Genomic DNA, 17,102 nt, shown 5'->3' on the forward strand with positions numbered 1-17,102 from the left:
TTCAGGGACTAATAAGAGAGCAACAAAAAGCTCAGCATAAATACTTGTTGTATTCATCCCAACTTTTGCTACAAATCATAGGCCAAATATTCCCTGTAGGGGACCCCATGTTCTTAATAACACTGAAATTACTTACACCTCTTCCGTACATTTCTAAAATACTAGATGGTGCATTAAGAACTGGTTCTCTGCATCAGGGTTTATTAATGTCTCAAAGAGGGCAAAATGGTAACACCACTAGCAGCAGTATTTCAGTCGTGCAATTTATCAAAGGGAAAAGTAAAGTTAACATAGAGATAAATAAATCAGAAAGCTCTTCTTGCACTTTAATGCTAATGCTGAAACATTACAATCTGAACTATACAATCAGTTTGTTTTCTGAAAAAATATCCCTTCAATTCTGTGTTCTGAGACAGCCAACTGAAACAGCAGTAACTTAAAAAAAAAATAAAAAATTCAGATATTGTCTGACTGAGTGGTAATCACATACCTGAATGGGTTAACTTAGATCCACAACCTTGTTAAACTTATAAGTTTGACAAAGAGTGAAAAATAACCACATTTACACAAGTCTCACTATAAGTCCTTTAGAGTAAGACTTCCTGAAATACTGAAGCTCCTGGCATCCTATACACATACTTCTCACTTGCCACCTGAACCATAAGATAATTCAGTTCCCTGATAATAATAATTCCTCCCTGAGGAAGGGACCTCAGGAGTTGTTTAGTTCATCTTCATGCTCAAAGCAGGATAAGGCAGGGACACAATATGTCAGGTTTTATCCAACCTGATCCTGAAAACCCCCAAGGACAGAAAACTCACAGATTCTATGGGGATCCTTGCCCACTGCTTGACTGTCTGGATAGTGGAAAAGGTTTTTCCTTAGATCTAGTCTGAACCTCTTATTTAAATTTAAGTCCATTGTATTTCATCCTTCCTCCATAAAGATGAAAAGATCTTCCTGATAATCTCCTCATAGGCATGGAAAAGCTGCCCTGAGGTCCACCCCTGACAAATATGTCTCTCATCCAGGCTGCATAATACCTTCACCTTTTCTGTAACCTCCACCATCTTCTGTTCTCTTCTCTTCTCTGCCTAAACTGATCACCCAATAAGACTTTTTTTTTGAGAAGAAAGCACTGTTTAATTTTTCAATTATTACCCTGTAAATGTGCAATCACTGCAAAAGAAAATTAACAAGAATATGTCCCAACCCCTATCTGACCAAGTGGATTTTAGTATAAAGAATTATTTTGAGCAGATTTTTTTCTATTTCCTCTCAACTGACAGACAGTTCACCCTATACCTCTCCACAGCTAAGGTTTTCAGGCTTCATTTATGCTATGTGTATTGAGCTCATTTATTATCACATTTTTATAATTTCATTAATGTAATTAAGACAAGTGTTGCATATTAAATCACTTCTGAGCTGGTTAAGGGTTCAATACTCGTAATGCTGCCTTTAAAACTGTTGTTATGTAAAGCAACTGAATTCTTATAAAGAATTTAATTCTCAGTTTGGAAAGGATTTTAAATCCTTCTGTCCTCCATAAATTTAAGCTTCATTTGGAAGGATGATTAGTTAATTTTCAGACCAACAGAAATTTCTTCTGGATCAGGGCTCAAAGTAATTTTGCACCCAAAACATAATACCATAGTCTCTAGTACTATTTAAATACGTAAGTCAGAAGGAATAACTAAAAACCTCTTTAAATTTGCTGTTATTTAAAACAGGAAAAAAATAAATTGCCATATATATGACTTCTAGACTACCTTTAAGGGCTCCATCACTTCCAGCTGGAGAGCAGACTGACTGTGGTGACCTCAAAGAAAAAGATGCAGCATTCCTTATTGAAGGATCGCCATCCTAAAGTAAGAATAATAAAAGAAGTTAACATATGAACATAAACATCTGTTAAAATAAAAACTAGAATTAGTACATAAATGGATTATACAAAAAAAATAGTAGAAAAAGAGTCACATTAAAATCTTTGTAATTTAGATTGCTATTAGGCTATAATGTATGTGGTTCTCCAATCAGACCTAAGAAGAATTTATAACCAAAACAGGCATATAAAAATAAAGCTTTGTGTATGTTTTTTAACTAGACAAGCACTTTTGGGTTTACACTAAGATTACATTTAGAATTTTTGTTGCAAGTACCCATAGTAGACAGCTGAACAGCAGATGCATGACCTTAATATAACACCATTTGAAAGAACAGATTATAAAATATAGATTTTTGAAACTCTTTTTTTTTACATAATCTACCCTTAAAAGATTATCTATCTACCATCTTGCTCTTACAGTTCAGCAAAGTAACACTTTGTATCTATATCCTCAGCATACAGAAGCCAGGACTAAACAGAATCTCTAGCAGTCCCATTACAGCAGCTGGGTTAATCTCATGTAAAACAAAGCTGGAATGATTTTAGCTTATAAGAGTTAAACAGAAAAAAAACTTAATAGCAATATGAAGCATTTCCCCAACCTGTTCCAAAGCAATTAATAATTTCTGACAGAATTTTTCATAATATAATCCTAATTGCAATGTAATTATGTCCATGCTCTATCTTTAGCAATGTAAATTGCTAAAGGAATGTGCATTTTTTACCCCCACACTGTTATATGAAATATGAAACGCACTATTCCAATTTCCATTCAGTGCTTTACATGGGGTTTACCAATACTTTTGTGGAGCCCTCTGCTGGTGACGACTACTCATTCAAGCAATGTCCTAACTTCAATTTTAGAATGGTATTTCCCACTTCAACTACTGTTTTTTACAAACATGAGAATGTTTGGGGAAAGGAAAAGCTAGCAAATTCTGAATCTATGAAGAGACTATTTCTACAATTACAAACAAATTCTAAAAATGTCATTCTTCCAAAAGGTACAGCCATACAAATGAATGAAGTCTCCAAAGAAGTTCTACAGTTATTTCATGTTTCCTAATTAAATTGGCTATTTCAGTGGTTAACATTCCAATGTGGCCCTTGTTGAAGTATCTGGATACAGGTAATTTTTTCAAATAGTCTTTTTTTTTGTTTTGTTTTGTTTTTTAAATCTCAATTTTATGTCTGATAAATGATTTTTTACCTTTTGACCAATAAACGCAATTAATAGAATATCAGAAGGTTTAATTATAATGTTTTTACATGTCTGCATGAAAGAAATCAGCATCCAGTAGTGAGACAGAACACTAAATTGGTATTTCAGGGGGATTTTCATCTGCATAGATGGAAAATCACACAGTCATTTGGCCTCTGACAATGGCCAAACAGCCAAATTCCACATGTATAACCATACAGTGGGTCATTTATAAGCTATGCCTTGTGAAGGGGTAGATGATAATGCTAAAGGAAAAGGAAAGAGTCTGAATTTTATGCACATAAGATGATTACAAATCAAAGAACACAAATCCATAAGAAATCAGATTTCATCAATTTTACCACCTATGGGCACTTATCACACATCTACATTAGATCTTTTTCTTTCCATTTATAGCACAGTAAACCTAAACTTAAAATGTGGGGTTACTTACATTTATGTTTTGCAAGAGTGCTTGCAAAAAGAGTTGTTGCCTTCTGAGGATATTCTCATGGGCAAAGGAGTTTAATATTCAGACTAGCACAATAAAATGAACTCCTTATCAAAAGTATACTATGCTATTTTAAGTGAAACTGAACTCATATCCTACTGAGTTACTAATTTAGCTACTGAACTGAAATTATGGAACTGATTTTTTTTCCCCAAACTGACTTTTCTTTGACTTGTAATAAATCTCAAAAACACACCCATATTGAAAAATAAACTTAGTAACTTCTTATCAGGTATGCTTTATTAGGTCAGGAGAAAATCTTTAACCATGATTGTCAAAGACACAGGCAAAGACAACTTTTACTAAATTAACTAAACAGGCTAACTAGGTATACGACATTTCAGGCAGAGATGCCATTCCTACCACAGCTGACAAATTTTCAGAAATGTGTATTTACACTTTTTTAGTCTGGAGCTTCACCAAATGATGAATTATATTCTAGGAATGCTCTCAAGTTTACCAAAAAAATGTCCTTAAATTGAGTGACTGTGTAGTGAGCCTTCAAAGGTATACTTGCTGATTTTGTGTTTCAGAGATATATGATTTACTAACTTTTTTTAAATGAATAAAATCCTAAAATGAATAAAATTAAGTTCTTGAGTTTTATGATTCTTAAAATATTCATTCATAAAGATATTCTCGAAAGTAGAAAAGGCTGCAACATTATAATTATTATTCATACAGAGATGCAAAACTAATCAAAATTCTTCAAATTGTTTTCTGCATCATAGCTTCTAAAATCAGCTTTAAAAGACATAACTACAAATAAAACACAGGTGACACATATGTACCATTAAGAAAGTTCACAAGAGGATAGAAGTGCAAGTTTACAACATTTACTACTTTTTATGTCTAGCATTTCTCCAATTAGACCAGCCAATGATGATGTACTATGTTTTCATAGTCTATCCATTTTCAAACGAGTCTACACCTGGAAATTGAAATCTATCTTCAGTGGTTTTATCTATCAACAGCATCATAAAATATCTGACTTCTAATGCAGTTAAACACATACTTGCTTTATCATAGTAAATATCTGCTTTATCATAATAAATTGATTTAGGTAACATACATCACTACTAAGTCTGTGCACCATCTGTAGGTAGTCTTCATTTGAGCCATGTCTAGAATTATCAGCATGATGATTAGCTGAATTTCCAGACAACTGACTTGAAACTTTATTTTCATGGAGATTCCTCATCCCAGCTGTGACAATGGGACTGGATACGGAAGCTGAAATATAAAAAGAGTAAGAGTAACTATATTGATACAGTCACCCAGTCATGAACTTAAAAAGATTCAAAGAAAACACTCTTAATGACGGATATTAAAGCATTGGATGCAAGAGATCTAGAATCTGAACAAGAATCCAGCTTGCCACAAATACGATTAAAAATGCATTATCTAAGACTTTTCAAAAGCATTTAAAAATCTTAATTCCAAGTACATATTAGCCAAATTTCTCTCCATATCTATTCTAATTACAGTGAGTAGCTTCCTTACTGATTACAGAGAACTTTATTAACTTCTATATAACTTGAATTCACTACCTTAGTGTGGTATGAACTTCTAAGGTAGTCATGAGACACATAACATTACATATAAAACAGCTGTATATATATTCTAAGCACAATGTCAAACTTCAAGAAAACGCTATTTGGAAGAAACCAATAGAATTCTACTTACTAACAAAGAAATGCCCTAGATACCTTAATATTAATCATGTGTACAGGACTGTTTTTGGACAAGGGAAGAACAAAGAAATACATTTTTTCTGAAGGTCATCTCTGCCACTTACTGCATATCTTGAGCATAATTCTAGCGAACTTAGAATTAATCTGACATTAAAAAGGGCCAGTAAGGCTAAAGAATATCTAAAGGTAACTTTAGTTAATCTAAAATTAAGAAAACTTAACTTTCCATTGGCAGAAATGAGGTATTTCCTAGTGTGTGTAAGTGATGCTCACAGCTAACGAATACAACTTTTGGGTTGTTCAGAATTTTTTACTGTCACATATACAGGGCAACGATGCAAACTGGACATAAATAGGGGAGCACTGCAACATGAATGTGTTTTACCTTTTCTTCTTCTATTTAATTTTTTAAAAAAAAAGTAGATACCACCACTCTTTACAGCTAAAAAAGCAAAGCTTAAATATACCTGCCTCAAAGATTAGTAATAAGCACGTGACTCCTTCAAAGAAATTAGAAACCCATCAAATGTGCACATGAAAGAAAGCTGACATGAAATAGGAGAATAAAATAAACATCACAGATTTACCTTGCTGCATTTGAGGATGAGCTGTGTAACTTGGAGGATGTGAATACGGCATGTATCCTGCAGGGCTTTGAGGAGCATATGGACTAGGCACTGGACTGTTCTGTTGTGCCAAAAATCTGTTACCAGAGCTTGTCTGTGGTGGCACAAACCGGCTAAAAAGAAAATAAAATTGAAAAAAAAAATTTTAAAATTTGGAATAGGAAATACAGACAAATTCATTATTTCTTCTAGAAATTATACCATCAGAATATGAGAATTTCTTTAAGATAAAAAGCCCCCAACACAATTGAAAAGTTCCTTCAAAAGCAGTGTTTTAAGCTATCTATACTTTCCTAACTGCAAACATTACTTAAGAGTCAGTAAAGCATTCATAAGATCTCCACCTAGGGAAAAAAACAATGACACAAATATGTATGGAAATTAGATCTGCAATTTCCAAAAGTTAAACTGGGTTCTAAAAGTAAACTCAGAAGTTTGAATGAAAGTGACAGCAAAGGTTTCAATCAACTCAGTCACTAGGATTAACAAGGAGACGTTTACTTTTTCTTTACTTTCCACAAAGGTTCCAAGTAACTTCATCTAACAGAACTACACTATAATACAGGTGTACAAGATGTCAGGAATGTTTTAGGCAGTTAGGTAGGACCTGACCCAAGTCCACTGGCTACAACTTTCACTGGCTTTGCCTTAGACTCTTTCTGCAGATAGGAAGCCATAAAAATAACACTGAATTGTGACAATAATACATGCACATTATTAATTACATTCTCATATGAGCTTCTCAAAATTAAAATAACTAAATAAATACATCAGAAAGTACATTACAAGCTTTCACAACCCTCAGTTCTAAACAGGAACTCCACGAAGGTAAGCTTCCATAGAAGGAAACAGCAAAGTACTTAAGGGTTTTGCAAGGATTTCAAGAAATATTTTTACTATTCATTGTAATATTCAGAGCTCAAACAAACTTTTTAGATATCACTTTTAGATATAAAAGTTAAAAAGTGCATTAATTGTTGTGAAGATACAGAACATATAATTTACGAGTTGCAGTAACTTGAAGTGAAACCTGAAATCAGTTTATTATAATGATAACTAAAGATGGGACCTGCTAAAGCCCAGTACTTGGGTTGAAACTACAAGCAGAACTCTCTCTCCTAGTCCAGAGTACTTCACTATATTAATAAAAGCCTAAATTATAGGTAAATACTATTGGCAAACACAGAAAAACTTTTAAAAACCAGAAATCTGACAAGGATTCTGCTGGAAGACTGGCCAAACTACTGGGCCTATCATTCTGCAAGAAGCCTTTTGCATAACTGCTACAGTAGTACTCCATACTTTTACAAATCTTTCCCACCATTCTACTAAACCAGTACTGGGACAAGCTGGAACACACCAGCCTATTCTGTCCTATCCTCTTGCCACCAGTCTCAGTCTCTGACATAGATGGAAGACAACCAGAGGGTAACAGGAGGCAGAGGGACTCTTCAGGTGGGAAAGAAAGTTTGGCAAAATTACAGGATGGAGTGAGAGAGAGGAGAATTCATGATGAATCCTTAGAATACAGGGATTAGTTTGCTGACAGAAAGATGTTTCTTTGTTGAAGAAAATTACCCTGCTGTCAGACAAATGCAAAATTTGTTGTGATACTGATCACCTTCCACTTACATATTTGCAACAAAAATTGGCTGTCTGTGTAGGAAGAGCTTGCAGTTCACTCCCCTCCCACCCCACTTTAAAGAAAGCATTACCTGGAAGGGCTATGTGAGATAGTGGTTTGTTGGTAATTGGAAGATGCAGGACTACCACGCATGGAATTCTGAGAAATATTAAACTGTGACATCATCATCCCTATTAAAAAACAGATAGCAGAATTACTTTACATGCATTTCCTTTTCAATCAATGAAGTATCTAATTTCAGAATTATATACAATGAGATTATGAGCTTTAATGACATTAAAATCATCTACCCACACAGTTAAAAAAATTAGAAATTACTGAATCCATGTATGATGCCTATTTTACATTATGACATAAAAAAGTGTTCCCTAAAGTTGTGTTAATTCAGTTACAAATATTAACAGCAGTTTCTTCATCTCTTCCTTAGAGCTTTCTAAGTCAAAATCGACTAGTAAAGAGAAACATTTTAAACAAGGACATACATTCTGCACCCCAGGCTGGTGTGTACAATACTTGTTGTGCCAATAAGCAAAATATTTGGCAGATTCACAAGTCAGAAGAGCAAAGAAAACTTACCTTTAGTTGTTGAAGTAAGTATAGCAATCAGTTACCCTAGGTTGTATGCTGCAAGATATTCTGACTGCTCCAATAATATTTAGTGGTTTCTTTCTACCCAGAGACAAAAGCTTTCTATTTCACCTCCACTAAGCGTAGAGGGAATGCTATCAAAGAAGGTGCTGGAGTATTTCAATTGCAAAGCAGAACCAATATCCCAAATGTGGCTCCCACAGCTAGTAGATAACCACAGACATGTGTTGGAAGTTCAGGTGTTGAATCAGCTGGCAATCCACATGTATCAATGTTTTTGAAACTAACTAATTGAAGAGGCATTTGGACAATGCCCTTAATTTGACTGAACTTTCAGTCAGCCCTGAAGTTGTCAGGCAGCTGGGTTAGATGATTGTGGTAGGTCCCTTCCAACTGAAATATTCTATTCTATTCTGACTCACATCATTATGAAGGGGAATTTAGAGGAATCTTTTTTTCCTCTCCTCAGTATAGGAATAAAGAATTTCCTAACAAGTACATGACAATGTGTCACAGAAACACAAAATGTAAATGAATTTGGAGTTATTTTAGCAACAGAATTTTTTTTTTTTAAAGCTAAAAAAGTGTCAGAACTCATGAGTACACACTATCTTGGGAAGCCACAGCAAGTGATCTATAGCTTTAGGAAGGAGCTCATTAAACAGTACAAGTATTTTAGACAGTTAAAAGTCCCAATATGAAATTGTTGGGAGATTTTTGTAAATCCTACAGTTGCTATCAGCAATTTCAATTACTGCAATATCACACATGCAAAACTAGTTTCAGAAACCTTCCCTGTCATCCTCTTTTCTCCTCCACTTTCTCCAGCAGAGACAGTGATAATCCCACAGGAATTAAGCCATTACTACCTCCCAGTAGGTGGTAAATGCTGCATTCCATGTACTTGAGCACACTAATACTGGCCCTGAACAGAGTTAAGTCCTGTGTTGTGCTGAAAAAAGATATACTCACAGCTCAATACAGAGTACATTTCACTGTCTGGAGTAACAGATGGGGACTCCTCAACTTTTACAAAGTTTGTTTAAATTGATAGTGGTTGCCTCACATAGAGGCAAGTGAACATGAAACCCCAAAGATTTTTTAATGCTGGAAGGAGCACCCAGCATGCCTACTGCCCCCTCACCTCTCACTGCCACTCTCAAGGCAGCTAGGTACAATATTGCAGACAAACTAATCTTAACGTTCCTGTACAGAAAGCTGACATAATGTAACCATATCAGCATGAACTGTACAGACAAAGTATCAATTTAGTGCTTAAAGAACAGAGTGCTCTTTTTAAGGACTTAAAAAATGTATCTGTTTTCTTCTCCCTGATTTAAAACACGCTTTGAATCACAGATGTGGTCGTTTCTGGATGAAAATAATAATAGAAAACATATAGTTAATTTCCTAATGCAATTTTTGAAAATCTCAAAATTAACTTAATCTATGATAGATAGCTCTCACTTCTCTATCTCTGTTATGGACAGCAGGGGCAAGACATGGAAGGCCTAGACCAGGTAATGTAAAAAGAAAAAAAGAAAGGAAAAAACCAAAACAAAACTAAACATGCCCCAACAACAAAAAAACATGTTTTACAAAGTTTCCCCACTTATCATTCTGTGTATGTGATAATGATGCAAAGTAGAGAAAGAGAAAGAAGTAAAAACAAGCCCCAAATACTGGGTCTAAAATGGATGTGAAATGAGTCTGTGGCCATCAGCACTACAGTATCTTTTTATACTTTTTCATATTGTTCTCATTTTACTACGCAGCACTGAGAAAACACCATCCTAGTAGAATAATTCTGGAATGAGATTCCTTACATATAGTCCCAGTCTTACTACAATTTTTCTTCTTGTAAAAAAGCTATCTGTGTAAATCCATTTAAGCATTCCTACCAAATGGCAAAGAATGCACTTCACAGAATCATAACTCAAGGTTGCATAAAAATTATTGTACAACTAAACTGTATTACAGCAGCATACATGCTTAAGCTAAGATGGCTCAACAACAGGTGATTTTTCAGTTAGATATATATTCTTATTAAAAGTGCACGTGTGAAGTTTCTTCCTTTTATAGGCAAAAGTGCACTTGAGTTCTTTCGTAAATGTAAAAAAAATATTGAAGTAATTGACATTTATGGAAAGATGCATAAGGTTTTAGTTTCCCAAAATTCATAAATAACTTAGAGCTGTAGGACATCACAAGATTGCTAACATGAGGAATGACAGGGAGGAGCTGCTAAGGATGCCTCAATGCAACTTATTCTACACTCCAGAACAATTAAGAACTCTCACTGCAATGATACAGTATAATCATATAGATTTTCAGTAAGATTGATGCATATGTTTTCACCTTCAATTATTCACCAAGACAAATTTATGAACCTAGGCATAAAAAGTTCAAAATAAAATTGGTTTCAAAATAAAATCCAGTTACTTATCCCAGAGATTAAACTTCTAGTGAAATGAATTTTTTTTTAGAAAAATACCTAGTAGCTTTTATTTTCCTCCTTTTTACTATACAATTGCTCTTAGAAGACATTAAGGTACATAGCTTTAAATCACTATCAAACACAAGGCAAAGTATAAATACAACAGTTGTGCTGCACATATATTTGTGGTTAGTATCAGTCCCTAGATTTATAGAACAACATAAAATTAATCAATAGATAATCAAAAATCCTTACCGCTTTGTACCCCGTATCTGTTTTGCATGCTTTTCTCCCTGAAAACATTAGGATTCCTTGCCAGAATAGCCTGCAGCAAGACTGGTATATCTCCCTCTGGATCATCACTGCCAAGGTTATCTTTCAACTCTCTGGAATTGTGGAAGTAAGCAAATAAAGAGGCAAATGCATTTTCAAATTATAAGAAACTATGAGTCAAGTAAAAAAAAAACCAAAACCAAAAAAAACCAAAAAAAATCAAAACCAAAATGAAAGAAGACAATTTTACTGTTAAAATATAGGAAAAATCAAGTCTGCAAAGCACTGCTTCCTGCCTCTAGTCTTTTTCACCCTCTTCCTTAAGGAATAAGGAAGAAATATTCCTACAAGTCCTCACAATCATTTTCTGTTACTAAGCTCTTATAGATATGCGGCTGTCAGTTTAAGACTATCATAAGAAGTCTCTTAGGCCCATTTTTATATCATGATCTTCTGTCTAAAAGAATGCTTTGGCATAACATGAAGAATATGTAACTGTAGGAGTGAAGATAACATATACATGAATGTGTAACATTCATGTTTCAACCCAATGGTTTGATAATCTTTTTATTTTGAAAAGCGGAAATTGGCATATCTTTGAGATCACAGGATTCTCTCTGAACCATAAAGAAATGCAGTGGATTTTCTGTAAATGCATCTGTGCACTCACTTCTTATATGCTTCGAGGACTTTTAAAAGCTACTCCCATTTGAACAAAACAAGTAAGGAAATTACAGGGTTGTCAACATAAAACAATTCAAAGGATACCAGGAAGAAATAAGAAAAAAAATAACAGAAAGAGAATACATTAGCATACTTGATGGCTGAATTGTTAAACTACTTAAGTTCAATACCTAATCAGAATTGACACAGGTATCAAAAATTTTCTTTTGGGTATGTAATTTGTCTATGCTTATTAGTGACTGACATTGAAAGCCAATTAGTATTGCACAATCAACACCATGAAGTCTGCACTCTTACCTATCAAGAAGGGAATAAGCATCAGATCTGTAAAATAACCCCCACAGTTACGCATAAGGGCTCATGGACAATTATTAACATTGTCTGACTGAAACATCTGACTCTTATATTGCAGCCACTTGCTAAGCAAGCCTAAGGAAAAATCTACATACTCTAATTTTTGTATTTTCACAAACATCCTTCTCAATCCAGTTAATTTTGATTTCAAGAAGTAAGGATGGTGATCTGATGTGGCAGTTCAAAATACATACATGTGATCTGTTGACACCTGATTGAGACTGTGGACAAGCTGTGAAACCAGATTTTCATCCCTGCAAGCCAGAAGGCAGTTCACCTCTTCAGCTATCCGTCCATTGAAAAGCAGGCTTTTTGTTGTGGTAGCAGGTAAAGGTGATGGAAGAGGCAGCTGGTTCAAAACTGTTATTAGAAAACAGGAAGAACTTCAGAATAATTTAATGAGTCACAAACATACATATGTAGTCACCCCCCTACATCCTCATGAGATTAAGAAAGAAAACCTGACACCTAGATTTAAAACACAGGGAACATTTCTGCTTTTTTTTTTTAACTTTTAATTTCACACAAAGAAATATACACACCCCCACTCACATACCAACACTGGACTCTCTAAACATTCCAGAATATTAAGCTCTTTATATGTTATAGTACCTTTCTCCTGGAGTCAGAAGCATAGATTAAAAAAAAGGAAATGCAAAATTTTTGCAGCTACATGCAGTACTTTATGGGTATCGGGGATTTCATTTTTCTACTCTGATCTCAGTCTTTAATCAGTGTTACCATTTTATAAGGTCTTTAACAAAAAAACCAGAAGAAAACAACCCATCAAAAAAATCAAACAACCCAACAATCAATTAAATCCACTAATTAAATTCCCAGTTTATTCTCCCCTTCTTTTATTTATTCCTATGTAAACTATCTTCTCACGACAGGCCTAGTATTGTTGGTTGGTGTGTTCACTGAAATGCCAATTCAGTCAGAAAAACTTACAAATCTCATGAAAAGATTTAGTGAAAACACTATTTCAATCAGATTATAAGTACACTTCAATTTCATAGGACATTCTTAGGTCTTCGGATATAACAAGGAAGTGTACATATAAGAAGGTTTGATCAGATGACTGTAGAGCTACACAGACCAGAGAAGGGTAAGCCAGGAGAGGCCAAAAGGCTAGATACAGAGTAAAGTCACCTCAGTTGGTTCAGGAAAACAAGCTAACTCTAACTGCAACTTACCATCCTGATCACATCCTTGAGAAAAAGGTTTTAACTGAAGCATTAGAAACAATTTTAGAAAAAAAACAATCAAAGTGAAACATGTTTTTTGGTTCTTTCATATTTTGAAATTTAAAAAGTGGGGTGATTCCAGCATTTTTCACCCCTTATAATGTGTATCATTGCTGTACTTAGAAATAAAAGAAATTCAAATAGAAGTGTGCAATATATTAAAGTCATTAGCTTTCATTACTTGCATCAGATTACCTTGAATGTGCTTGAAACTTGGAAAAATTAGCAAAATCAGCAAAGCATGCTTATTAAAGTAGCGTAAATTTAGCGAGCCTAGTATATCGCCTTCAGGCATGATAGCATCCGTGTCTCCATGGCAACTGATCTTGTCCATTCCAATTCAGTGTTTAAAGGAACTCTTCCACCGAAGTCTGACCAGTGACTTCCACCAGTAAAGTAACCTTACCTACAAATGCTTAATTCTGAAAAACTGTCCATAGCTGGAAACTCATTATTTGCATCCTGATGGTCTGTTATTAGACATATATGGTCATACATACATACATGTTTAAATACATAACCTGCATCTTCCACTTCAATACTTCAGAATATACCAGAAGGACATGAAGTGGGTTTTTCCTCCAAAACATCTGCCTTTTTTACTGTGAGCAATTAAATTCAATTGCTGAATATATACTTCCACTATTTCTTAGAAAGCTTCCAATTTTCAACAGTGTAACAACAGAATTGCTTAGAAGAAGCATCTAAGGTCACTAACTCCAATTATCCTCAGACAGACAACTGAGCTAAAAAATCTTTCTTACACTTTATATATATATATAAGATGCCTCTTTGTCTAAACTGCTCTTACTGTAAGGATGGTTATAGGACCTCACTATGTAATAATAAATCTCCTCTTAGTTTTCACTAGAAATTACTTTTTGGTCACATCATAATGATGTGGTTTTGTCCAGTATCAGTTTGTGATGTAAATAGTTTTTTTCTTTTCTTGCATTTTGTCTTCCTGATGTACTTAAAGTCAGCATACACACTTCATATACTCCTTTTTCAGGCTGAACAGCAAAGAAAAAAAGACTCAGGTTCAGCTGCTTATTTTATTCTAGCCATCATTTTGTGCACCTATTAACTAGCTCAAAATAAATGAACTAGGTTTCAAGTATATTCAGTATATTCTGCAACTCTCTTGATCAGTTGCACATCAGTCTAATCCCATGTCTCTGTCTTTTCATTGAAGATGATGGGATGCATGTTTTAGAAGTACTTTAACATTTATATGTTTTTCTTTATTTGTGTGATAAACAGATATGTTACTAAATTATATTGCAAGTAAATTATGAATTCCTGCATTTGGTTTCTTTAAGGTTTTTTTTAACCTGCATTTCATGTTATGCTTTAAAATGCAGGGGTTTTTTTGGATAGATTTTAGCTATTTAAGCAATACCAAGGCTAACATATTTAATGGCAAGTCTGGTTTTAAACAGATTTAACTGTAAGAACTTCTAAAATAAAAACCTTTTTAGAATGTTGAAAATGCAGGTATTTACCAAAGAGGTAAAGCATAGTAAAGACAAGAAAAAGAAGAGTACTTACGGTCTGTAAGACTAGCAATCCCTGCAAGAGTAGTGATGGGAACATGAGGCATATCCCCATTCATCCTGAAGTTCTGGGAGAGTAGTGCCTACACAGATAGTTCAGTTCAGGTGCCAGCTATCATTACTTCCCATCTCCCAAGCACTAAACACAAAACAAAAAGAACAAAACCAAATAAAATCTCTCAGTTGACTTCTTTAAAATTTTACATTCATTAACATAAGTGAAACAAACCATACTACCTTTACTTGTGTACTAAGGAAATTTTTTCAAGAGTGGGTAGAAGAGTGTCGATTTTAAGTAATAGGTGGCATTAGCCAGCTAAAAAGCAAGCTTCCTTCTGGTCTCAGAACCAACCCCTTCACCAAAAAAGATGCAAGATAAGGCAACTTTAAAAAAGTTTGGTCAAGTTATACAATATGGACTCAAAAACTGGTAACAAAACTTCTGTTAGTTCATGCTGAAGAGTGATAGCACTTAATGCATAATAGTTTAAGTGGTTAACTATTATACTCACTTCCCAGTTTTACAGAAGGAGGCATTTTCATAAAGAGACTAGCAAAACTAAAAGGAGTAATTTACAGATTCAAAAATAAAGGAGCAAACATATTGACAAATACAAAATCTAAGTATATTATAAAAGTAGTAGCTATTTCAAAATTGATTTGACAATATCTCTTCAATATATAACTCTATCTGGTCAAACTACCAGAAATTACTCCTCCTGGGGAAAAAATGAAGTTTTACCACTACTGAACAAACTCATTTATTTCCTGTAAAACATCACATTTTATATTCGACTACAGAAAAAGGAATTAGTTCACTTGGATTGCACTAATTATAAAGATCCTAAATGTAAGGAAGTCTACACTGCTAAAAAACCCTCAAAAACTGCAGTTCCAAACCATCAAAAATTTACAAAAATCACACATTACAATCCCCTAGTATATAGTGAAATTGACATGATTTTTCTTATGTCATTAAAGGAATTTGATATGTGGTTACCTGTTGCAGACAGGCATGTGTGTTGACACAGTTTGGGAAATAGTAGAGAGTCCTTACATAAGCATTTCTCTTATCTATTGAATGCTGAAATCATTATTTACTTACTGTACAAGCCTACATTTTTGAGAATTGTGTATAAAATACATCTAAACCACGAGATCCTTATAATTTCCTTAATAACATTTCTTAGTAACATTCCTTCTTATGCCACACCAACATGGCAGCATATGGCAATATATAGCAATATATAGAACTCCACTGCTTATAAATACATACTAGACTATGTAGAGTCCAAGACAAGGAAAACAAATGTTCTAAGTCTTTTTGTTTGCTCAAAAGTTTTCATCAGCCAGTGGAATTAACTTTTCGAAGTTTCCCTATCTGCATATTCTTTGAAAAAAATACTGAGGTTAAACAGAACTGACAGTGAGTTGACTTCCTCTGCTGCACCTGCCACAGTCTCATTTTGACCTAAATTACGTTTTTTAAAATTAAAAATATACATTGCAGATACAGAAATCTAGTCAGAAAGGAAAATACTATGAACTACAGACAGATACTCTATGTGGATTGCTGTGTTTGGGGTTTAATTTTTAATCCAAGAAAAAACTTCCCTCAGAGCAGCTTCAAGTACTACTCAATACCCAAGGGTTTTTTACCCTGAATGAATACAAATATACGCAAAATTTCCATGGTTGCCTAGTTCCACAAATAAGCAATTCTTAAAAATAAATTTAAAAAATAAAACACTCCAGAAGAGTCCCATAATGAGTCTGCAGCCAAACCCACAGAAGATAATACTTTTAAAATCTAAGTTTTCACTGAAAGCCTAAAAATTAAAGAACAACTTTCACACATAAATTTGATTTACTATAAAAATGTTATGTCTGATGACTTCTCCTAACTGAAACTGCCTTAAAGGAAAGGCTACTTCACTATCCAGTATTATCGGAAATTTTTATGTAGCACAGACACAATGAAATATAAGAAAAAGAAGTCTATTCACTTTCACTTCCTTATCAAGTGAGAAAGTTGTTAACACAGAAGTTATCAGTCCTAATTCAAGTTAATTCCTAATTCAACTATTACTGCCACAATAAAGAAAATTATACAGATATTTTATGGGAAAAATTCCTCCAAAACCAGACACTTAGTATTAGAAACCTTTTCCACAGATACATGATAAGAAATCTGAACCTGGCAAGGTTCAGAACTCAGAGTGCAGCAAGTGCAGTCAGCAAGGGAAAAGTAAACTTTCTTTGTAAGAGAAGAGTAAAAGGGGTTGGTTTGTTTAACTAACAAAACAAAGGTCAAGAGGGGATATGGTTGCTCTCTTTAAGGCAGTCAAAGAAGGTTACTAAGAAAGAAAGCCACAGAGCAATGCTAACACAACAATA

At 34.1% G+C, this 17,102-nt stretch overlaps 1 protein-coding gene across 8 annotated transcripts in view; it reads right to left on the reverse strand.

The window, feature by feature from the left end:
- Positions 1-17,102, reverse strand: part of NIPBL (NIPBL cohesin loading factor) — a 150,127-nt gene that overhangs the window by 80,005 nt on the left and 53,020 nt on the right. For all 8 annotated transcript variants that reach the window (XM_014256949.2, XM_088054677.1, XM_088054675.1 and 5 more), the window contains 7 exons: positions 14,701-14,844; positions 12,097-12,262; positions 10,847-10,977; positions 7,637-7,736; positions 5,883-6,034; positions 4,674-4,834; positions 1,774-1,867 (listed from right to left, as the gene is read on the reverse strand). In XM_014256949.2, the coding sequence (XP_014112424.1) occupies positions 1,774-1,867; positions 4,674-4,834; positions 5,883-6,034; positions 7,637-7,736; positions 10,847-10,977; positions 12,097-12,262; positions 14,701-14,764 (868 nt within the window). In that variant the 5' untranslated portion in view covers positions 14,765-14,844. The remainder of the gene's footprint in view (positions 1-1,773; positions 1,868-4,673; positions 4,835-5,882; positions 6,035-7,636; positions 7,737-10,846; positions 10,978-12,096; positions 12,263-14,700; positions 14,845-17,102) is intronic.

Source organism: Pseudopodoces humilis, chromosome 4, assembly GCF_049639895.1.
Source record: "Pseudopodoces humilis isolate 2021_Gansu_Grassland_sample_001 chromosome 4, ASM4963989v1, whole genome shotgun sequence".
NCBI lineage: Eukaryota > Metazoa > Chordata > Aves > Passeriformes > Paridae > Pseudopodoces > Pseudopodoces humilis.